The sequence below is a fragment of the Podarcis pityusensis genome, assembly GCF_964106645.2.
Source record: "Podarcis pityusensis genome assembly, chromosome: 9".
NCBI lineage: Eukaryota > Metazoa > Chordata > Lepidosauria > Squamata > Lacertidae > Podarcis > Podarcis pityusensis.
The window spans coordinates 56591770-56610196 of record NC_138034.1 but is presented as its reverse complement, the minus strand read 5'-3'; the positions used below and the strand labels follow the sequence as shown (position 1 = coordinate 56610196).

General features: G+C 41.0%; 1 protein-coding gene across 4 annotated transcripts in view; it reads right to left on the bottom strand.

Annotated features, from left to right (window-relative positions):
- PPP3CA (protein phosphatase 3 catalytic subunit alpha) overlaps positions 1-18427 on the bottom strand; it is a 182757-nt gene that overhangs the window by 36127 nt on the left and 128203 nt on the right. For all 4 annotated transcript variants that reach the window (XM_081020323.1, XM_081020325.1, XM_081020324.1 and 1 more), the window contains exons 4-6: positions 17834-17945; positions 15838-15983; positions 10777-10916 (exon numbers count right to left, since the gene is read on the bottom strand). In XM_081020323.1, coding sequence (XP_080876449.1) covers positions 10777-10916; positions 15838-15983; positions 17834-17945 — 398 coding nt within the window. The remainder of the gene's footprint in view (positions 1-10776; positions 10917-15837; positions 15984-17833; positions 17946-18427) is intronic.

Genomic DNA, 18427 nt, shown 5'->3' with positions numbered 1-18427 from the left:
GAACCTCATGCTAACCCACAAAAAGCCACACATTTAGTACCAAGTATAGGATTTATGAAACTTTATAAACTGCAGTTCTCTAGAGAGGGGGGGGTGGGAAAGAGGGAGAGAAGTTGAGTAATAAAAGGATATACTTCACTTCACTGAAATATACACAAATTTCAACATGCTGAGGATTAGCCAAGTCTGAATTCTGGTGTTGTGTAGATGGCCTGCACTACCATTTAATGGATTTAGTGGAGCTGTGGGCATGTCCATACAAATACAGCAAAGCTCTCTTGTCTAGGTCTGGAGTACTTCTGTGATATGAAGCTTCTATCTGATTTCAGAGACTGAATCTTTCACCACCACCAATGTACTAAAATGTGGTACTTTCTAACATGCTGAATAATGTATTCTGGTGTGTGCATTCTACACATAGTTAAGCACAGAAGGAAGCCTTGGTCGCGGCATGTGCCCTTTTCCAGCACACGTAAAATGGCACAGACAATCCTGACTTCCAGGGGCTGGGTTTTTACTTAACGAACAGACTGGTGAGTGGCCAACCCAGTTCAGCTGTATTATTCCACTATTCCATGAATGGATCAAACCAGGTTTTCATCTGTTCCAGTAGACTGTTCTCAACACTGGCTCACCAAATGCTTCGAGGAAATCACACTCCAGCACATGAAAACAGCAGCCTCCCCCTGGTTCAGCAAATGATATAATTCTGAGCAAAATGGAATCCCCATGCTGAATCATGGCTAATAGTCACTGTCAGTCCTGTCCTCCATAAATCTGTCTAATGCCATTTTAAAACCAGCTACATCTAGAGCCATCACCATACCTTGTGACAGCAAATTCCATAAATGAATCATGTATAGTGTTAAGAAGTACTTTTTTTTGGGGGGGGGGGGAGTCCCGTCCTGAATCTACTGCCAGTCAATTTGTCTATCCTGAATCTACTGCCAATCCATTTCACTGGGTGACACTGAGTATTATGAGAGAGAGGCAGTAAATTCTTCTCCACAGACCTCTGTCACAAAGCTCTATTACCATAAGCCTCTTTTCACAGGGGTGGCAAAAAATGATGGCCTCTAGATGTTGCTGAACTTCCATCAATCCCAGCTGGCACAGCCAATAGTCAGGGATAATGGGAGTTGTAATCCAACAACATATGGAGAGCACTGTGTTGGCTGTTCCCATCCCATCATCTCCTCTCTATGTTGGCTGTTCCCATCCCATCATCTCCTCTTTCTTTTTCCTAAGCTAAATAGCCACAAACACCTTCACTTTCTTTAAAGAGAAGCTGCTCTGTCCCCTTGGTTGTTCTGTTTGTTGCAGCTTCTTCAAGTTCCAGATGTTCTTTTTGTAATGCACTGCAAAGTGTACTGAGTTTAAGAGCTGCTGCTTCTGTTCAGCACCCCAAACCTCAAAGGGGCAGGAGAGAATGAGCAAGATAAGACTACGATTACCATAATAAAGGACAAAAGTGGTAAAGAACTAACTGAAGCAGAAGACATCAAGAAGAGGTGGCAAGAATACACAGAGGAATTATACCAGAAAGATATGGATGTCTCGTACACCCCAGGTAGTGGGGTTGCTGACCTTGAGCCAGACATCCTGGAGAGTGAAGTCAAATGGGCCTTAGAAAGCACTGCAAATAACAAGGCCAGTGGAAGTGATGGTATTCCAGCTGAACTATTTAAAATTTTAAAAGATGATGCTGTTAAGGTGCTACACTCAATATGCCAGCAAGTTTGGAAAACTCAGCAGTGGCCAGAGGATTGGAGAAGATCAGTCTACATCCCAATCCCAAAGAAAGGCAGTGCCAAAGAATGCTCAAACTACCGCACAATTTCACTCATTTCACATGCTAGCAAGGTTATGCTTAAAATTCTACAAGGAAGGCTCAAGCAGTATGTGGACCGAGAACTCCCAGAAGTGCAAGCTGGATTTCGAAGAGTCGGACACGACTAAACGACTAAACAACAACAACTTTCCCCTCATATAGAAGAGGTACATGGATCAGAAAAAAAAGCCCAGCCATCTAGTGCCCTGTTTGCAACAGTCCCTTACTTCACTTAACCACACTGGGTTAAATGCTTTCTATGAATCTATCCCACGACGCTAACATTATATTTGAGGTTGCTATGGCAACTGGCTTTTAGTTATATAACCAAGAGAGCTGCTGGTAATATAAAATAAAGAGGGAGATTTTAGATACAGTTCTACTGGTAATTGAAAAAAAAAGTATATTAATTTGCAATTTCAAACAAACACTTCCCTCTCAATGCGGTACAACTGATATGGGACTTGTGTAGTGGATCTAACTTTTTTGTTGTTGAAAAAAGTTATCAAAAGAACTGCCGTGTGTATTAATAAAACTATGTCAATATTATAAAGCGTATAACACAAACCCCCTTCATGGATCACTGCCTTGCCGTGGCGAAGGGGCTTGAATAACTCAGAGAAGCTATGAGCTATGCCGTGCAGGGCCACCCAAGATGGACAGGTCATAGTGGAGAGTTTTGACCAAACGTGATCCACCTGGAGCAGGAACCGGCAAGCCACTCCAGTATCCCTGCCAAGAAAACTCCATGGGCAAAGACAACAGGCATATAAAAGTTATGACGCTGGAAGATGAGCCCCTCAGGTCGGAAGGCGTCCAACATGCTACTGAGGAAGAGTGGAGGACAAGTACAAGTAGATCCAGAGCTGATGAAGTGGCTGGGCCAAAGCCGAAAGGACGCTCAGTTGCGGATATGCCTGGAAGCGAAAGGAAAGTCCAATGCTGTAAAGAAAAATATTGCATAGGAACCTGGAATGTAAGAACCATGAACCTTGGTAAGTTGGATGTGGTCAAAAATGAGATGGCAAGAATAAATATTGACATCCTGGGCATCAGTGAACTAAAATGGATGGGAATGGGCGAATTCAGTTCGGATGACCATCATATCTACTACTGTGGGCAAGAATCCCGTAAAAGAAATGGAGTGGCCCTCATAGTCAACAAAAGAGTGGCGAAAGCTGTACTGGGATGCAATCTCAAAAATGATAGAATGATCTCGATATGAATCCAAGGCAGACCTTTTAACATCACAGTAATCCAAGTTTATGCACCAACCACTGGTGCTGAAGAAACTGAAATTGACCAATTCTATGAAGACTTACAACACCTTCTAGAAATGACACCAAAGAAGGATGTTCTTCTCATTATAGGGGATTGGAATGCTAAAGTAGGGAGTCAAGAGATAAAAGGAACAACTGGCAAGTTTGGCCTTGGAGTTCAAAATGAAGCAGGGCAAAGGCTAATAAGAGTTCTGCCAAGAGAACAAGCTGGTCATCACAAACACTCTTTTCCAACAACACAAGAGACGACTCTACAGATGGGCAGAATCGAAATCAGATTGATTATATTCTCTGCAGCCAAAGATGGAGAAGCTCTGTACAGTCAGCAAAAACAAGACCTGGAGCTGACTGTGGCTCAGATCATCAGCTTCTTATAGCAAAATTCAAGCTTAAACTGAAGAAAGTAGGAAAAACCACTGGGCCGGTAAGATACAATCTAAGTCAAATCCCTTATGTATACGCAGTAGAAGTGAGGAACAGGTTTAAGGATTTATATTTGGTGGACAGAGTGCCTGAAGAACTATGGATCGAGGCTTGTAACATTATGCAGGAGGCAGCAACTAAAACCATCCCAGTTAAAAGGAAATGCAAGAAAGCAAAGTGGCTGTCCAACGAGGCCTTACAAATAGCGGGGGAGAGAAGGCAAGCAAAATGTGAGGGAGATAGTGAAAGATACAGGAAATTGAATGCAGATTTCCAAAAAATAGCAAGGAGAGACAAGAAGGCCTTCTTAAATGAGCAATGCAAAGAAATAGAGGAAAACAATAGAATGGGAAAAACCAGAGATCTGTTCAAGAAAATTGGAGATATGAAAGGAACATTTCGTACAAAGATTGCCATAATAAAAGACAAAGGTGGAAAGGACCTAACAGAAGCAGAAGACATCAAGAAGAGGCGGCAAGAATACACAGAGGAATTATACCAGAAAGATATGGATGTCTCATACACCCCAGGGAGTGTGGTTGCTGACCTTGACCCAGACATCCTGGAGAGTGAAGTCAAATGGGCCATAGAAAGCACTGCTAATAACAAGGCCAGTGTAAGTGATGATATTCTAGCTGAACTATTTAAAATTTTAAAAGATGATGCTGTTAAGGTGCTACACTCAATATGCCAGCAAATTTGGAAAACTCAGCAGTGGCCAGAGGATTGGAGAAGATCAGTCTACATCCCAATCCCAAAGAAGGGCAGTGCCAAAGAATGCTCCAACTACCGCACAATTGCACTCATTTCACACCCTAGGAAGGTTATGCTTAAAATTCTACAAGACAGGCTTAAGCAGTATGTGGACCGAGAACTCCCAGAAGTGCAAGCTGGATTTCGAAAGGGCAGAGGAACCAGAGACCAAATTGCAAACATGCGCTGGATTATGGAGAAAGCTAGAGAGTTCCAGAAAGACATCTACTTCTGCTTCATTGACTATGCAAAAGCCTTTGACTGTGTCGACCACAGCAAACTATGGCAAGTTCTTAAAGAAATGGGAGTGCCTGATCACCTCATCTGTCTCCTGAGAAATCTCTATGTGGGACAAGAAGCTACAGTTAGAACTGGATATGGAACAACTGATTGGTTCAAAATTGGGAAAGGAGTACGGCCAGGCTGTATATTGTCTCCCTGCTTATTTAACTTATATGCAGAATTCATCATGCGAAAGGCTGGGCTGGATGAATCCCAAGCCGGAATTAAGATCGCTGGAAGAAATATCAACAACCTCAGATATGCAGATGACACAACCTTGATGGCAGAAAGTGAGGAGGAATTAAAGAACCTTTTAATGAGGGTGAAAGAGGAGAGCGCAAAATATGGTCTGAAGCTCAACATCAAAAAAACGAAGATCATGGCCACTGGGCCCATCACCTCCTGGCAAATAGAAGGGGAAGAAATGGAGGCAGTGAGAGATTTTACTTTCTTGGGCTCCATGATCACTGCAGATGGTGACAGCAGTCACGAAATTAAAAGACGCCTGCTCCTTGGGAGAAAGGCAATGGCAAACCTAGACAACATCTTAAAAAGCAGAGACATCACCTTGCCAACAAAGGTCCGTATAGTTAAAGCCATGGTCTTCCCAGTAGTGATGTATGGAAGTGAGAGCTGGACCATAAAGAAGGCTGATCGCCGAAGAATTGATGCTTTTGAATTATGGTGCTGGAGGAGACTCTTGAGAGTCCCATGGACTGCAAGAAGATCAAACCTCTCCATTCTTAAGGAAATCAGCCCTGAGTGCTCACTGGAAGGACAGATCCTGAAGCTGAGGCTCCAATACTTTGGCCACCTCATGAGAAGAGAAGACTCCCTGGAAAAGACCCTGATGTTGGGAAAGATTGAGGGCACAAGAAGAAGGGGACGACAGAGGACGAGATGGTTGGACACTGTTCTCGAAGCTACAAACATGAGTCTGACCAAACTGCGGGAGGCAGTGGAAGACGGAGTGCCTGGCGTGCTCTGGTCCATGGGGTCACGAAGAGTCAGACATGACTAAACGACTAAACAACAACATAACACAAACGGAAAGCCTCCTTTCCTGTGCATACTCTTTCACAAACAAACAAACAGCCTTAATATAATCAAATTCATTTGGTCTGATATGCAAATTAGTTGACAAGGACTCCACTCGTGGCTACAGGTCTGTGCCCAGTTACAGCTCAAGCCTATGAAGTAAATCCCATTTGTGTTCAGTAAGGCTTACTTCCAGGTCAGCATGCAGAAGACCCCAGGATACTTCCAGTCCAGAGGAGGTTGAAAAGTGAAGCAGACTGCTGAGCCTGGCAGGCAGGCAAGCCAAACAGAAAGCAGTGAAGAGTGAAGCAGTTTGGGGTTGTCAAGTGATGGCTTCATTTGAGTGTTGTTAGTTATTGCCCATGTCTCAGAAGTCAGGCATTGAGTGTTGCCAGCCCCATGCTGCGGAATGCTCTTCCAGCAGAAATTCGGCATGCATCCTTGCTGCTAACTTTCAGGTGTCTCCTAAAGAACTTTTTCTGCTGTTAGGTCTCATCAGTGGCTTCATTTCTATTTTCAGATGAGTCAACCATTCTTGCAATTATTCTGTATTGTTTTATGTTATTATATATTTTATTGCATTTGCATAGATTATCGTACACCACTTTGATATTGTACATGAGTGGGCAGTATGTGAATACTTGTATAAATAAAACAAAGAAAGTTTTGTCTTGACTTAAAAGAAGAGCTGTTCCAACTGAGCAATCAGACCACAGTCAAGGGGTTTAGTAGGGCCTGGTCAAACTTCATAGGACCACTGTTTCATCTGAGTCCTGTTGAGCTTCTACCACCATATGCAATACAGTGGTACCTCGGGTTAAGTACTTAATTCGTTCCGGGAGGTCCGTTCTTAACCTGAAACTGTTCTTAACCTGAAGCACCACTTTAGCTAATGGGGCCTCCTGCTGCCACTGTGCCGCCGCGGCACGATTTCTGTTCTCATCCTGAAGCAAAGTTCTTAACCTGAGATAATATTTCTGGGTTAGCGGAGTGGTATAACCTGAAGCGTTTGTAACCTGAGGTACCACTGTTTGCCCAAACAGAATAGAAATGCCCAAGTACAAAATGTCAGCAGCTCCCTCGTGTGGTAAGCTGGTATATTACATATCCCTCTCAGATACTGGTCACATGCAGTTGCGCATAATTTGAAAAATGTGAGCTCACATTTTAAGTTCCTGTACTACATTTTCAAAACAAATAATCTTCCTTCTGGATGGTGCTCAAGAAAAACTGGCTGTGAGACTTTACAGCAGATGACTGTGCATAGCAGTGATTGGTTAGAAACTGTGAAATCAAGAACCTAAAGCAGCTTTTTCAAAAATAATGTAATAAAAACTGAGTCTGACATGTAATATGCGTATTCTGTTTGTTTTTTGAAAAAGTTGGCAGCCTGCTTGAAGCTTCTACTGCCAAGTCAGTGTAAAGAATAGAGAACCAGGTGGGCCAATCGTACAAGGCAGCTCCCTAGGATTTGCATGCATGCTTGCACAAACGTCCTCTCTCCACCCTCCTCCTAAAACTAAAGGCTTGATGTTCCCTCTTTAACATATTGCTGAATTTGTGCAACTACAGCTTTACATACATATATACCTCACTACATTTGATACAGTATGTTCAAACAGGGAGTCCAATACCATTTAAATACATAATTCACAAAGGCAAAAATGCATATATTCCACTTACTAAATTTAGTTGTTTTGCTTTTGTTCTTTTATGATCAAACTAAATCATTTGTAGTCCAAATTATTTAAGCCACAAGGTGGTGGTATAACAAGTGAGGCTACAAACTTGGTATAACAAGTAAATATCATGCCAAGTACTCTAGAGGTCCTGTGAAAATATTTTGCTACTTATATATCAGTTAGCACTACTAAAAAATTAACAAAACTCACAAAGCAGAGAAAGATGTACTTTTGGAACCAGCTTGCAGTTAGATATGAAAGATCAGAATGAACTTTCTTTTAAAAAAATGAACAGAGCAAGAGGTTTTTTTAATAAAGGAAACTGGATGCATTTCACTAAAATGCAATTTGTCAGTAAACCAAATATTTCATGAAAACTGAGAGCATCTGTATATTTACTCAAGTAGAGGTAGGGATGGGTGAATTTTTCAGTTCTAATTCCTCTCAGTTTCTCATCTTTTCCAGTCTTAAATTCAGTTATCTCCATTTCTACATCAGTTTGACCTTTTGACACCAGGAAAATTTGTACACATTTCCCGCATGAATTTCTCCCAATATATAGATGTTTGCAAGTGATTTTCACCAAATACAATTTTTTTGTGCACTTTCTCCTAATATATACTTTTTGTACACTTTTTTTTAAAAAAGAACTGCATTGCAAAATTCAGAGAAGTGCGAATTTCTAAGGACAGTTGAGTTTTGATTCACATATTGGTTCAGGCATTGCAAATTAAGATAAATCGGCATCAAAATGTAAAACAGTTGGATGTTTCTTGCATTCCTAAGTAGAAGTTATTGCTCTTGCTTTAGGCTAGGGGTGGGGAACCCTTTTCAACAGAAGGCACAGAGTCATTCCACTTCTCATGGTTAAATAGAGTCAGAAGCAAAAGGGGTGTGACAAAATAAAATTCTGGCCTTTGATACAAATTTTTGCTTTGTGGCCTTCACCTTCCTTTCTAGGCACCCTATCTGCTGGCCTGAAGTTTACATCAAATTTCTTGGATTTTACTTCTGGGAGGGTAGTTGAATTACCCAGTTCCAGTACAACCTGGTGGAACCTCACTCTTAAGATTTATTTTGAGCTTTATGCCACAGAAAATCTATTAGCGCTTTAAGTTTTCAGAAGACTGCTGGTTTGGGGTTTTACCTCTGATCAAGGAAAGCCCAATCAAGCAAATAACATATATAAGTATATAAACAATAATATAGATTAAGCTTCTGTTTAGAGGTTTTGCTAAATACAAGAAGGACTGAGCCCTTTCTGTTAGGCTCATGGTACTAGATGAATTGTTTTAAACTCAGAAGTGCATAATCTGTTTAGCAGTAAGGGCTGCATGTACCATGAACTGCAGATTGTGATCATGTGAAGCACTTCTTCACAATCTTATCAGAGGTTGCTCAATGAGAAGATCAAAAAGGTGAACTGTTCCCTAAAAGGCAGCTTTCCCCACCATTTGAAATTTTCCCCTGTAATGTACAGCCACCAGTTTTGACTGTGTTCTACGATACCTTTTCAGTTCATGTGGGCGATTGTGAGGTCCAATAGGCCTCGCTAGCATCCCCTTCACAAGCTGACTGTTCATGCCAGAATAACTCCCCAGAACTTTCTGGAGGTAATGTGAAGGATTTCTGCGGCTTACATGTAGTTGCTTCTCAGCAGACAAATCAATGTAGAAAGGGTCCCTGAAGAAACAATGCTTGAAAGCCTTTATTCTAGAGGAAATAATGAAGTGTTTTACGCACGTCATAGCATATTATTCCTTTGTTTCAGATGACTGAAGAAGTGGAATAACCACATTATGCACTGCAGTACATTGCATTATGGTATTAGTGTGCCAGTAAAAATGTAATTTGGGTGGATATTAATGAATATATATTTCAAGATTCTGAGTGCTAGCAAACAGAGGTTGTCCTAGCTTAACTTTATGTTCTTGTGAGTCCAGAAAGATTGGCTGTAGAATTTTGCACACGCAACTGATCACAGTCTTAACATTTCAACTGTATTTTAACTAGCAGTAGGTTCATTTTGTATGCGATAAGGCAGGGATAGCCTCCAGCTGTTCTTGGGACTACAACTTCATCAGCCCTAGACAGCATAGCCAACACTCATCATAGGAAGCTTTTCAACAGACTTACCAGTAATATATTGCCCCTTCAGGAACTCACTAGAAGTTTACTTATGATTCTTGTTATATTCTGACCTACTTGGTGTAATGTGCTGAGGAAATTTATGCTGAGGAAAACTGCAGATTCTAGAGTGTTTCCTAAAAGATACAACCTCCTCCTTGCCCCCCAATGCGTCACCATCTTCAGGAATATCACTTAAAGCAGTTGCTGTAACCACAATACCCATAAACACATGAACAATCCTAATACAGATCAGTGAAATTGTTTCCAATTAAAAAGGTAAGTATTTATTTGTAACCTAAGGCCCTTTTTGCTGAAACATATGTAATTGCCATTATTCCTGTTTTCTGAAAATGCAGATTTTCCCTAAAACTCAAATCTCAATGCTACAATAAAGAATTCAGGCCATTTAGTAAAGCATGTTTTGCCCGCAAAGGAACTTCCAAAAGGGAATGGCAGGATCTGTAGTCAGCCAATTAGCTAACTGAAGAAAGTGTCTTGGTTGTATAAGTCTCAACTCTCTCTACAATAGAATGTAGCAATCTTTGCGAAGGGACTATATATGTGCTGTAACAGGAAACTTTATCTGTCAACACACAAGTAATGTTAGTGACTTTTACCCTGTGAAAATGCTTTAGTGATAAACAATTTTATGAACTTGCTCACCATAACAACATTCAAAATCTTTCAAAAGATATCACATTGTTAGGACTTAGAGCAAGGATGGGGAACTTGTGGCTGTCCAGATGTTGTTAGATTCAAACTTAATCACCATGGTCAATGGCCAGGCATGAGGGGGCTTTTTTAGTTCAGCAACATCTGGAGGATCACAGGTTCCCCATCCCTGACTTAGGGCTTAATGGCAGAGTGAGTGAGGAACTGCTAATTCCTTATGTAAGGGCTAGGAAGGGGGAAATTACTTCTTGAGTAGGCATGGAGCCCCACTGCAAGGACAGTGGAGGAGAAGGAATTTCAGAGCAAAATGTAAATATGAGGGTAAACTATGCAGGTCCCTCTTTTCCCTCTGCTGCATTTTAAATGCATTTCCTTCCAGTCCTCCTTGATTTATATGGAACTGGCAGAGCCCATGTTGGATCCTACCACTATCACATTGAGTGATAATCATTCTTGTTGACTGAATTTTCATGTGCGAGTCCATATGTATTTTAGTTGAAACAGAACCTCAATAGGTACACACGTTGCTTAAACACAATGGAAGAAATATTGGCTTTTAGACAGAGATTCAATTCTTTTAAAAGGCAGAACTCAAGATCTATGCAACTCAAGGCACAATTACGATGGTTTATGAAGCAGCCACAACCATCTGCAGAGGCCATATGAAACAAGAAACCATCCTCACCTGTAGAAGTATGAACACCCCCTGACTGTGTTGTGAGTGAAATGTTCCTGAGTCTTCTCATTTCCAAAGTCCTCTAGAGGATCTGACCACAGGATGTCGCACATAGGTCCATACGCAGGTGGTTCCTTGAATCGATCTAACTAAGAAAAAGAGAAGACAAAGAGAAAGGCTAAGGGTGCTAGAGGGAAAGATCTGGTGCTGACATTTAGGAACAACAGCACAAGCATTACCGTGCTTTGGTCTTGAGACTCCCACTCCTCCCACAGTTCAACTCAGAGCCATAACAGAGTGTGGTTCCCCTGGTACAACCATAATGCCCCAAGACTGCATGCTGGCCCCAAACTGATGTGCAACCACAGAATATAGTTATGGCAGTTTATAAAATGGGATTAAACCTCATCACTATGGCAAAATGAATTCTGGTTTTGGCCCTGTATACCTGAAGAAATGTCTCCACCTCTATCTTTCAGCCTGGACACTGAGATCCAGCTCCAAGGGCCTTCTGGTGGTTCCCTCATTGTGAGAATTAAGATTACAGGGAACCAATTCCCATCATCCCTGACCACTGGAGCTGCTAGCTAGGGATGATGGGAGTTCTACTCCAGAAACAGCTGGAGACTCAAGAGCCACTGCAGAGGAGAAGGTCCATAAAAAGAACCTCAAGTGATGACTGCAGGGTATGGACCAATTCATATGGGGAGAAGCAGTGCTTGAGGTATTGTGGTCCTGAGCCATTTAAGGCTTTATAGGTCAAAAGTAACACTAGAATTTGGGTCCAGAAACTAATTGGCAGCCAGTGTTGTTTGGCCAGGACTGGCATTATATGCTCAAACAGTCTTGCCCCAGTAAGCAATCTGGCCGCTGAATTCTGCACCAGCTGACGTTTCTGAACCATGTTTGGAGGCAGCCCCACATAAAACATACTGCAGTAATCTAACCTAGAGATTATGAGAGCATAGACAACAGAAATTAGGTTCTCTCTGTTTGGATAATTAATTAATTAATTAATTAAGTGATCCAATGTGCTCAGCCATCAATAGCTGAATGCAATCCCTCAATATATAACAACAACAACAACAATTTATTTGTACCCCACCCATCTTACTGGGTTGCCCTAGCTACTCTGGGCGGCTTCCAGCATACATATAAACATAGTAAATTCAATTATCTCATTGATTAGAGGGGAAGAATAGCAAAGGAAATCAATTCCATCAACTGAAAAACTCCCTAGATGCATTTTAATAATAGAGCTATTTAATACTTTTAAAATCAGAGTTGTACACATTATTTAAATGCTGACATCCCTGCTGTAAATAAACCATTGTCTGCCTGACTTAAGTAACACAGTGAACAAACAAATCTGTTGCTGAACAAGAAATCTCCACCAACCTGCCCTTAGCTGGATGTTTACTGCAGGTTCTCCACTGTGCACAGAAAAGCACTGCAACCCTCACCCTTTGGAATTCATCTTGAGACAGAATGAATTCATTCACTACAGAGGAAGAAGAGTTATGCCCCTCAACTTTACTTCTTTCCCTGCCACACACACATCTTGCTTGGGGGTCATAACTGGACTGACAGATGACAGTCTACTTGAGATTTAGAGATGGAATAGGGTGCATGTTCATGCACATAACTATTCATGCACTATGGTTTGGTACTGCATCCAAACAAGGTCAATGGAATTCATCTGGAAAGAGTTCTTGGGAGCAGCATACAGTCTGTAATTATACCAATTATTTGGAATTTTTCTTGAGTTTTGTGGCTTTATGCATGCTTTTGTGAGCATGCATAAACAGGACTGGCCTAAGACATTTTGTTGCCCGAGGCAAAGGACAACACCATCCCACTCCGTTCCAAATCAGAACTGAACTGGTCTGAGTGCTGAATCTTATTTAAACATAGGTGATGTGATAGCATCCCCTACTGCTCTTTAGGCAGCAGGCTAGTTTAGGGGTTCCAAGACAAGCTGTGCTGCCTACACAGTTCTGCCCTCCAAAAGACGGTACAACCAGGGACAACTTAATGGCAGAGTGAGTGAGGAACTTAAGAGGAACAAGAAAGTAAACACACCTCTCATTATAAGCAGACATGTTTCTGTTGCTGCATGAGGAACCTGAAATCTTGATGAGACACGCAGATGTGGGGCTATGCAGATTGGAGCTGAGTTCCTAAAGATTCCTCGCTTCCTCCAGACTGGCTGTGAGGAGGAGACTATACGCAATTGCTTCCATTTTAAATCAATTGCACTTTGCCAGTTTTGCAGTAGGTAATCTGCATCGCACAGACCTCTGGACTGTCCCCATGAATGAGATGTTATATAACACATGCACACCAACATAAAGGTTTACTTAAAAGGAACATATACTCAGCATTCCAATACAGAAGGACCTCCTAGGACCTTATCTGGGCATTCAAAATACAGGGTAATAACACTGTGAGGCAGAAGAGTGGGGCCACACTTACTTGCCTCGCCCTCACTGCCACACCCCACATAATGTCCTCCTTAATACTGTCCACATGTTGCAGATCAAGTCTGCAGCAAAGCAGTCTGCTAATTTGTGTAGGTGGCACCCTCTCAAGATTTCAGCTCAGGGTCACTGCATTTTCACAGTTAACTCACATTTGGTATGCTGTCCCGTTGCAGGCAAGTTCCCAAATGTACGTTGGGAGGAGGTCAATGTGGGGCATGAGGGCAGGCACACAATGTGTGCAGAGTGATAATTGTGTGAGGCTCCACCCTCTTGCCTCGCACAATTATCACTGTGGGGTGTGTCTTGAATAGCTTAATAAGGCTACTGAGATCTCACTGAAGTAGAAGAAGCAGGCATCTGTGGGATATCTCTTGCAACAGCTCTTGCTTCAGCTTGCAAATCAGTTTTTATTCATGGCTTTGACCATCAGCTCCAAGCTCCACCAAAATTGCAGTAAATTATTGCTTTTGAAAAATAACATAGTTTCCAAAAAGTCATCTCTAGATTATGGGTAATGGATGCCACATTGATGTGGTGTGGAAAATGTTATGCAATGCATTTTCCCCATTTCTAAAAACCCACCCCTTCCTGGGGGGGAAATAACACAATGAATGGCTACAATGCTAATCAAATCAAAGATTTTCTTCAGGTGACCCTTACTAGGAAGCATGCATGCATATTTAATATTAGTATCAATGCATTGACTTCTTTTGAGTATGATAAAATTACTATGTTCACAGTTTTCCATGCCTACATTTTTCTTTATATGTAAACTATGCTCTTGAATCGCTGTATCTTGAAACCATTCACAAGTATTTGAAAGAAAATAATTTCTAAGCAAAGCTTTTCTGTTTGATTGAAAAGAAATGTAAACCACATTGACACAGCAATCCTCTCTAGGGGCTGGGGAAATGCAGAGCAACAGATCCTCTGCTGCAATCAAAGCCCTGCTGGACAGAAGGTTGGAAGTGTGCTCGTTTGCTATACCAGCTCCAGGCTGGTGCAGCTGAGGGTACCAAGGATTGGGTACCTTGGGGAATGTGCAGAGCTTAGGATCCAGTGGATCCCAAGCCTCTAGTACCCTGCTTCAAACACTCCATTTTCATGGCTACCTCTATCTTAAGGACTACTGGTGGTAGCTACCGTATTTTTTGCTCTATAAGACACACTTTTCCCCTCCTAAAAAGTAAGGGGAAATGTGTGTGCGTCTTATGGAGCGAATGCAGGCAGGAGGCTCTGCTCAGCGCTCCCTTTAAAGAGCCGCGTGGAGCGTGTGTGCGGCTCTTGGGGGAGCGCACACTGTGTGCTCCTTAAAGGGAGTGAGGCTCTTGAGGGAGCCTTAGCCGTGCGCAGCCTCTCCCGGGCAGGGGATGAAGGCTCCCCTTGCCCAGGAGAGGCTTGCTCGTGGCTATCCCATAAGACAGGGCTATCCCATAAGCTGTGCAGCGATCCCGCTTGCTGTCCTGGCTTCGGGCATTCAGAATATTTTTTTTCTTGTTTTCCTCTTCCAAAAACTAGGTGCGTCTTATGGTCTGGTGCGTCTTATAGAGCGAAAAATACAGTAGCTGTTTGGGCAGAGCTGGGCCATCTGCCATCTGGTTTTCCCCTTCATGGATAGATAGAACGGTATGTACCATCCTAAGTACTCTCACAGGACGCTATCTAAAGTGTGCTTTATCATTATTTCCCCCTATTTCAGTTAAAATAATCTGATGATGGAAAAAACTTTCCAGATATTATATAGAATATCAAATTAATATAAACTTTTTTTAGAAAAAAAGTTTACTAACCTGAAGTCAAATAAATATTCTAAATCAGATCCCACACTATTGAAGCTATTGGAAATCGCCACACACACCTGGGTCAACACCACCATCCCAGCAATCGCTGAATACGCAACAACATATTGTTTGAACATGACAAGTTGTCAAGAGGGGTGGCGACTATTTGCAGTCTGATCAAGATAAGGATCAGTGTAGGGAAGCAACTTTCTACGAATGTTATCACTGGGAACCACAGATGGAAAATTTGATTTGCATGTACACACAGCATACTCACCCTACTCACACATACATATTCTGGATGACATAGCCAAGCATAGATACCTGCATAACCATAGCTGTATTGGAGTAAAGAACTAATGTATAGAAGAAAATTCAACAGCAAACCCCATAGACACAACAAACCCAGTTTTTTTGGAAAGCAAAATAAGAATGATCGATTAACTCCATTTCTGTAGTTGCCACATTAAATAAGCGAGCTAAGTGAAGTTCTTTTCTTCTTCTTACTTTTAGGACAACTACCAAGGAGGACAATCCTAGAAGAGTTTTAGTGCAATGAGAAAAGACAAACATTTTGGGTTGTCTTCAACTAAATCCTATTCAGAGTAGACCCACTGAAATTTATGGACCTAAGTTAGCCATGTCCATTAATTTCAATAAATCCACTCCTGAGGATGTTTAACATTGGATCCACCCCTTCACTTTTAATTCTCCCATATGACAACAGTGGAAAAAATGAGAGATGGTATTTGGAGCAAAGCAAAGTTTGCTTAGTGGCATTTTTGAGTTGTGCTATCCAAACTTACTTTTCTGATGTCATCTAAAGTGTTTATCTCTGGAGACAGGCCACCATGAACACACAGGAACTGTTGGTTCATCAGAGCAGCCAAGGGAAGGCAGTCGAAGGCATCCATGCAGGCATCATACACACGTTCTGAATACTTTATTTTACCTTTTGGATAATAAGATAGTATCAGAAAAAAGTACTTGAAAAGAGGGGAGAATACTGTATTAAAGAATTCAGACCTAAATTCTGTGGGCCTGTGAGAACCAGCTTTTAGTCTCAAAAACTAAATTATTAATATTGACATATTTATCTCTTCCCATATATTTTCTGCACACCTTTGCAAGTAAATAATTTATCGTCTTCCGTTGGAGAGATAATGCAGTTTCTATGAAAACGGGGACACAAACATTGCCACTTCTCCTTTCCAACCACCACCACCACCACCAATACATCATTGGACAAGGGTGTCTAGCATACATTCAAATCCTCTGCTTTGATTGTGACTTGGTTAATATTCAGTGCTACTGATTCATGGCTTTTAGGTAAAGATGCTCAGTCAGAACCTGTTGGGCAGCTAAGACAGCCATTAACTAACCTTTCCCAGTTTTGAGTTTTTGGCAGTTAACTTTGGTGGCTTAATTTAATTTATTATAGTTCACAAGGATTGTCTGTCCAGTTTCGACTGAAAGGCTTTTGAATTAGTTGTTTCCTGCTTTCGTCTATCATTTTAGAGTAATTGGGCTTTTCATTCTGTTTGCCGTTTTGTTTTATGATATTTTCTAGTTTTAAAAGATTTTATTAAGCTTCCTCGAACACCATTAGGCAAAAGCGCTGCATACAAATCCTTTAAATGAATAAATATTAAGCAAATCTTAAATGATGAAATCATGAATGCTAAATGTCATGGAGACTAATGAACATTTAAAGTCACATTATATATAAAAAAACCCACCATATCAACAGTTCTCTAGTCATCCTAGAAGGTTTCTCCAAAGAGCTATAATTTCATTTTAGATTCTATTATATATTCTCCTGCCCTTTGAAAGGGTAGGTCAGTATAGAAACCGCCACCACACATCTTCTTAATGATTTGCAGAAACATCATTATGAAATAAATGAGATTGTTCAATTAATTTGAAATGTTAATTTATAAATATGCATATTAAAAACTCAGTAAATTACAAATCGTTCAAGTCAATTAACAACCTTTTTATCCTTCACTCTGTAAAGGAAATGTCATTGTACATTGTTCTGTAGGTCATGTTTTCCCAAATGTGGCCACTGTGGATTTTAATGCAGCTCTGAAGGCAAAAGGTACATGTGGTGGTGGAGTAGACAACATGAAAAAAAGAGGTTGGTACCCAGGTGAGGGAAGACCAACTGCTGGTAACCCTGCCCCTACTCTGGACCCAAGGGCCAACTATATGTGTAGTTGCCCTATTTAAGTGCACCTCTTTCCTGTTAGTGTAATTTGTTTTAAACTGTTCTTAATATTGAATTTTAAATGGTTGTAACCCACCATGACCCATCACTGAAATGGTGATGATGATATGGTCCTAAGTTTCTACCTCCAATTTCTAGGTGTGACCTACTGCCCTGTCACATTCTCTAAACTCCCAATGCCTGTCAATTCCTTCTTGCCATCAGATGGCCATCATACTAACCCTCCAGCGAAACAGGGCCCATGTGCTACCCTGTTTGGATCATGATCACTCTGCTGAAAGACTGCAGCGATTTGGAACAAACACAGGACAGTAGAACTCTATGTTGCAGTCCTGTATCCAGAGCAACAAGGTAAAGTGTCTGGGCAAGGCATGCTTGTATGGGCAAGGATCGTACACCAAGGTTATGAGGACTAAGTTGTCTATCATATTGCAGCTATTCATGAGCATGATTCCCTTTAAACTGAATGCAGGTTTAAAGATGGCTTTTGTTTACTTGTCTTAGTCCTGAATAGACGTTTACCATCTCCAAAAAGAATAATAGAAAAAGAAGTAATTTTGACTCATACTTACATTCTTGTTTAAATGTGAAATACTCTGTTAAATGTCTACATTCATGATTCCCACGCAGTAAAAACAGTGTTTTTGGATAAAGAATTTTCAAGGCCCACAAATACAGCACACACTGTGAAGAAGAAGAAAGGAATGATGCTGATTAAGAATGAAGAGTGCATTCTGTTTTACAAAAGACAACATATATGACGTGTTTTTTAAAATATTAAAACATTTTCTAATTACAATGCCTGCCCATTCAGAAGCTTACCAAAACTATCAAACATTTTTAACAGCTGTGTGTTGTGTACATTCTACAGCAAGCTTGGCTTAACTAGTCATCATGATACTTTAATATTTCTTAATATTAAATAATGTGGACATTGATTTTCACATAATTTGTTCCCACCCCTTTCCCAAGCTCTCTAAAACCCAGGAAAACCATATCAGGAAAAAAATAACCCAACTGGGTAGGCAGCACAACACTAATTAGCTAGGAAAGCATATCGTACAATTATCAGCACTGCCTAATAGCTGTTTAAACAGAGCATTTGATTAGCATTTTATGAAAGGAAATTCATCTGCAAAGCTACGTGGAGAAATAAAACAATTTTG